The 6,000-nt window shown below is 48.1% G+C and overlaps 1 protein-coding gene across 1 annotated transcript in view; it reads left to right on the plus strand.

The window, feature by feature from the left end:
- LOC143171898 (zinc finger protein 608-like) overlaps positions 1-5,795 on the plus strand; it is a 135,694-nt gene extending 129,899 nt beyond the window's left edge. The window contains exons 7-8 of the mRNA XM_076361066.1: positions 4,287-4,440; positions 5,710-5,795. Coding sequence (XP_076217181.1) covers positions 4,287-4,440; positions 5,710-5,795 — 240 coding nt within the window. The remainder of the gene's footprint in view (positions 1-4,286; positions 4,441-5,709) is intronic.
- The last annotated feature ends 205 nt before the right edge of the window (positions 5,796-6,000 follow it).

Below are 6,000 nucleotides of genomic sequence, written 5' to 3' on the forward strand. Positions count from 1 at the left end.
ATGGAAATTTCTGAAATTTCCATGTTGGAGCAAACACTATGGTTCTACTGTGGTGGGTTGACCCTGGCTGGACACCAGGTGCCCACCAAAGCCACACTATCACTCCCTTCCTCAGCTGGACAGGGGAGAGAAAATATAACGAAAGGCTCATGAGTCAAGATCATAGAATCATAGAATAGTTTGGGTTGGAAGGGACCTCTAAAGGTCATCTAGTCCAACCCCCCTGCCATGGGCAGGGACATCTTCAACTAGGTCAGGTTGCTCAGAGCCCCGTCCAACCTAACCTGGAATGTTTCCAGGGATGGGGCATCCACAAGTTCTCTGGGCAACCTGTGCCAGTGTTTCACCACCCTCAGCGTAAAAAATTTCTTCCTTATATCTAGTCTAAATCTACCCCCCTTTAGTTTAAAGCCATTCCCCCTTGTCCTGTCGCAACAGGCCCTGCTAAAGAGTTTGCCCCCATCTTCTTTATAAGCCCCCTTTAAGTACTGATAGGCTGCAATAAGGTCTCCCTGGAGCCTTCTCTTCTCTAGGCTGAACAAACCCAACTCCCTCAGCCTTTCTTCATAGGAGAGGGGTTCCATCCCCCTGATCATTTTCGTGGCCCTCTTCTGGACCCACTCCAACAGGTCCATGTCTTTCTTATGCTGAGGGCTCCAGAGCTGGACGCAGTACTCCAGGTGGGGTCTCACCAGAGCAGAGTAGAGGGGCAGAATCACCTCCCTCGACCTGCTGGCCACGCTTCTTTTCATGCAGCCCAGGATACAGTTGGCCTCCTGGGCTGCAAGCGCACATTGCTGGCTCATGTCCAGCTTCTCATCCACCAGTACCCCCAAGTCCTTCTCGGCAGGGCTGCTCTCAATCCCTTCATCTCCCAGCCTGTATTGATACCGGGGGTTGCCCCGACCCAGGGGCAGGACCTTGCACTTGGCCTTGTTAAACCTCATGAGGTTCACACGGGCCCACTTCTCCAGCTTGTCCAGGTCCCTCTGGATGGCATCCCGTCCCTCTGGCGTGTCGACTGCACCACTCAGCTTGGTGTCACCTGCAAACTTGCTGAGGGTGCACTCGATCCCACTGTCTATGGCAATGATGATGAAGATATTAAACAGTACCGGTCCCAATACGGACCCCTGCGGGACACCACTCGTCACTGATCTCCATCTGGACATTGAGCCGTTGACCACTACCCTCTGGATGCGACCATCTAACCAATTCCTCACCCACCGGACAGTCCACCCATCAAATCCATACCTCTCCAGTTTAGAGAGAAGGATGTTGTGGGGGACCGTGTCAAAGGCCTTACAGAGGTCCAGATAGACGACATCTGTAGCCCTTCCCGTGTCCACTGACGTAGTCACTCCATCATAGAAGGCCACTAGGTTAGTCAGGCAGGACTTGCCCTTGGTGAAGCCATGCTGGCTGTCTCGAATCACCTCCCTGTCCTCCATGTGCCTTAGCATAGCTTCCAGGAGGATCTGTTCCATGGTCTTCCCAGGCACAGAGGTGAGACTGACTGGCCTGTAGCTCCCCGGGTCTTCCTTTTTTCCCTTCTTAAAAATGGGGGTTATGTTTCCCCTTTTCCAGTCAGTGGGAACTTCACCGGACTGCCACGACTTCACAAATACGATGGATAGTGGCTTAGCAACTTCATCCGCCAGTTCCTTCAGGACCCGCACATGGATCTCATCGGGTCCCATGGACTTGTGCACCCTTCAGGTGCCTTAGATGGTCTCGAACCTGATGTTCTCCCACAGTGGGTGGCTCTTCATTCTCCCAGGCCCCGCCTTTGCCTTCTGCGGCTTGGGCGGTGAGGCTCGAGCACTTGCCGGTGAAGACCGAGGCAAAAAAGTCATTGAGTACCTCCGCCTTCTCCGTGTCCCGGGTAACCAGGTCTCCCGTTTCGTTCCAGAGAGGGCCCACATTTTCCCTCGCCTTCCTTTTACCCCCGACGTACCTATAGAATCTTTTCTTGTTGCCCTTGACGTCCCTGGCCAGATTTAATTCTGTCAGGGCTTTAGCTTTCCTAACCTGATCCCTGGCTGCTCGGACAATTTCTCTGTATTCCTCGTAGGCTACCTGTCCTTGCTTCCACCCTCTGTAGGCTTCCTTTTTGTGTTTGAGTTTGTCCAGGAGCTCCTTGTTCATCCACGCAGGCCTCCTGGCGTTTTTGCCTGACTTCCTCTTTGTTGGGATGCATCGCTCCTGAGCTTGGAGGAGGTGATCCTTGAATATTACCCAGCTTTCTTGGGCCCCTCTTCCCTCCAGGGCTTTGTCCCATGGCACTCTACCAAGCAGATCCCTGCAGAGACCAAAGTCTGCTCTCCTGAAGTCCAGGGCAGTGAGCTTGCTGTGCGCCCTGCTCGGTGCCCTAAGGATCTTGAACTCCACCATTTCGTGGTCACTGCAGCCCAGGCTGCCCTTGAGCTTCACATTCCCCACCAGCCCCTCCTTGTTGGTGAGAACAAGGTCCAGCGTAGCACCTCTCCTCCTTGGCTCCTCCACCACTTGGAGAAGGAAGTTATCATCGACGCATTCCAGGAACCTCCTGGATTGCTTATGCCCTGCCGTGTTGTCCCTCCAACAGATGTCGGGGTGGTTGAAGTTCCCCATGAGGACCAGGGCTTGTGAGCGTGAGGCTGCTCCTATCTGTCTATAGAGGGCCTCATCCGCTCGGTCTTCCTGGTCAGGTGGCCTGTAGCAGACCCCCACCGTAATGTCACCTGTCCCTGCCTTCCCTTTGATCCTGACCCACAAGTTCTTGGTCAGCTCCTCATCCATCCCCAGGCAGAGCTCCACGCACTCCAACTGGTCATTGACATAAGGACAGGGAGATCACTCAGCAATTACTGTCATGGGCAAAACAGACACGACGTGGGGAAATTAACTTAATTTTTTGCCAATCAAATCAGAGTAGGGTAATGAGAAAATAAAAACAAATCTTAAAACACCTTCCCCCCACCCCTCCCTTCTTCCCGGGCTTAACTTTACTCCCAAATTCTTTACCTCCCCGCCCCCCGAGCAGCGCGGGTGGACAGGGAATGGGGGTTGTGGTCAGTTCATCACACGTTGTCTCTGCTGCTCCTTCCTCCTCAGGGGGAGGACTCCTCACACTCTTCCCCTGCTCCAGTGTGGGGTCCCTCCCACGGGAGACAGTCCTCCACCAACTTCTCCAACATGAGTCCTTCCCATAGGCTGCAGTTCTTCACAAACTGCTCCAGCATGAGTCCCTTCCACGGCGTGCAGTCCTTCAGGAACAGACTGCTCCAGTGTGTATCATCTCCCACGGGTCCACAGGTCCTGCCAGGAGCCTGCTCCTGTGTGGGCTTCCCACGGGGTCACAGCCTTCTTTGGGCATCCACATGCTCTGGCATGGGGTCCTCCATGGGCTGCAGGTGGATATCTGCTCCACCATTAACCTCCATGGGCTGCAGGGGGACAACCTGCCTTATCATGGTCTTCACCACAGGCTGCAGGGTAATCTCAGCTCCAACGCCTGGATCACCTCCTCCCCCTCCTTCTTCCCTGACCTTGGTGTCTGCATAGTTGTTTCTCTCACATATTCTCACTCCTCTTTCCGGCTGCAGTTGCTGTTGCACAGGTTTTTTTTCCCCTTCTTAAATATGTTATCACAAAGGCGCAACCACCGTCGCTAATTGGCTCAGCCTTGGCCAGTGGTGGGTCCGTCTTAGAACCGGCTGGCACTGGCTCTATTGGACATGGGGGCAGTTTCTGGCATCTTCTCACAGAAGCCACCCCTGCAGCCCCCCCCCCCGCCAAAACCTTGCCACGCAAATCCAATACATCTACTTTCAGATAGGTTGGTTCTAGTTTTAATTGTGAGCAAGTCACTGACCTGATTCTCTTTTTAAAGGAATTTTTTTTCTTGCTGCTCAGGCAGGTTTGATCCCCAGAGTGTATTAAAAAGGCTGAGAACTAATTTACATCAGCTCTTAACAGCTCAGGTTGTTCAGTCATTTGCAAGTCAGCCAGGCTTAAGAGAACCCAAAACTAGTAGTCAGCATGATGGCTTCATGCTGCAGTGTGTCACCTCAAAATCTCTGTGCCTTGAAAATCTTCCATTAACCAGATACCCCAGCTTTAGGCTAAGATCAAGTGCAAATCTCCAGTAGAGACATTTCTTCATCAGAAGAAATCAGCTTCATTATTTGAATTTGAAAGGTCATTGCAGGGTAATATTAGTAATATTAGTAAGTGGATTTTTTTTGTGATTTCCTCCCTTTTAAAATTCTCACACCAGTTTTCTTTCACCTTTATATTGTCAGCCTGTGGAAAAATCCGCAGCTGAGCATGAACGGGAAGCAGAGAGGGAACAAGACCGTCATTCTCCTTTTAGCCAGAGGCATCTCCATACACACCATCACACACATGTTGGAATGGGTTACCCACTTATACCTGGTCAATATGACCCATTTCAAGGTGAGCAGAAGGTTTCCAATGGTGGGATTAGCTTGCCTTGTGAAGTTGTTACCTTGACATTGCAAGTCATATGTACATGAAGCGTTTTGAATAGTAAATCACGAGTGCTTTATATTTAGGAAGAAGGCTTGAAAATTCACAGCAAGGACTAACATCAAATAAATATCTTCAGGCCTGAGAAATACCAAGTTTTGTTTCCAAAACTGGTTGTCAGAGCATTATTAAAGATTTACCAGTTAGACTGTTGTTCATGTGAATGTTTTGAATCCTACTGCAAACTGACATTAGCTGCCTGAAAGGTGGCAAAAAACCAAACCAAACAACCCCCTTTTTATATAATTAGGGTTGTGTAAGCAATGAAAGAAGTGTGGCAAAGACAAAAGCTTTTTATGCTGAACATATTTTATGTACAAGGCATTGCAGTCACAGGGGTTTGAGTTCATTACAGTTGGAGCATCTAAAAGAGAATTCTTTGTATTTTGGCAAATGCAGTGCACAAAGTTGCAGTCAGGGAAAAAGCAGCACAGTAAGACATGATTCATTCTCCCTAGGTTTTATACCAGTCTTTGACTGTTTTTCTCTAACCCTGGTTTCTAGATGAATTAAAAGAAGATTTGCTCCCATACAGCAAAGTACGTGCTATCACAGTTGGTAGCTAAAATGACATAAATTCATTATGCTCACTCAGTCCCTTCATGGTTATTTTTCCTGTGTAAAATCTTGAAATTTCTCAGTTTGATTCAGTGATTCCACATGACTTATGGGATGCATTATGCTTGTTCAGTAGGAAAACTGTAGAAAATATAAGTTTTCACCAAAGTATTGCATTCTGAGCAGCTAGCATGTCGTTTCTGTAATTCACTGTGACTTTTGATTCTTGTTGTTTCCTGGTACTTATTATTTCTACTGAGCTTCCTATTCAGAAATTTATACAAACCATTTAAGCATCATGCGGTGCAATACTTGGAAAGGAATACAGTAAGTTGGAATGCTGTATATTCTTGTAAATTATTATACCTATCTTGTAAATTATTGTATTGTATCAAGGAGAAGTCAGTATACTATATGAAGGCATATTGGTCATGCTGGGCAGACTGTCTTAATACTGTTGTCTGAAACGTGCTGTTTGTGTAGTATTAAAAGCCATTTTCTGATGGTAGGGGTTTTTTATTTGTTTGCATTAGAGATTCTTCCTACCATCTCTCTGAACACAAAATTTCATTAAAACCAGAAGTACATCCACATTCTTTTCTTTCTTCTTTCCTTCAGGACTGACCTCTGCTGCCCTTGTTGCCACTCAGCAGGTGGCTGCTCAGGCATCTGCCTCTGGTATGTTTCCTGCACAAAGAAGGTAAATATCCAGTAAATCTTGAATTATGCATCTTAATACAGAGAGGAGAAAGGAAATCATAGATTTTATAGCCTGAAGGTATATATTTCCTTGCAAGACACAGTTTTTAAGGCGGGGAAAGAGGTTGGCTGGACTTTAGGTTAATTGTAGTTTTATTCTCTTTAAGATGACATTTTGTAAGAGGGAACAAACAGTCTGTCTTCTGAGAT

This window comes from Aptenodytes patagonicus, chromosome W, assembly GCF_965638725.1.
Source record: "Aptenodytes patagonicus chromosome W, bAptPat1.pri.cur, whole genome shotgun sequence".
NCBI lineage: Eukaryota > Metazoa > Chordata > Aves > Sphenisciformes > Spheniscidae > Aptenodytes > Aptenodytes patagonicus.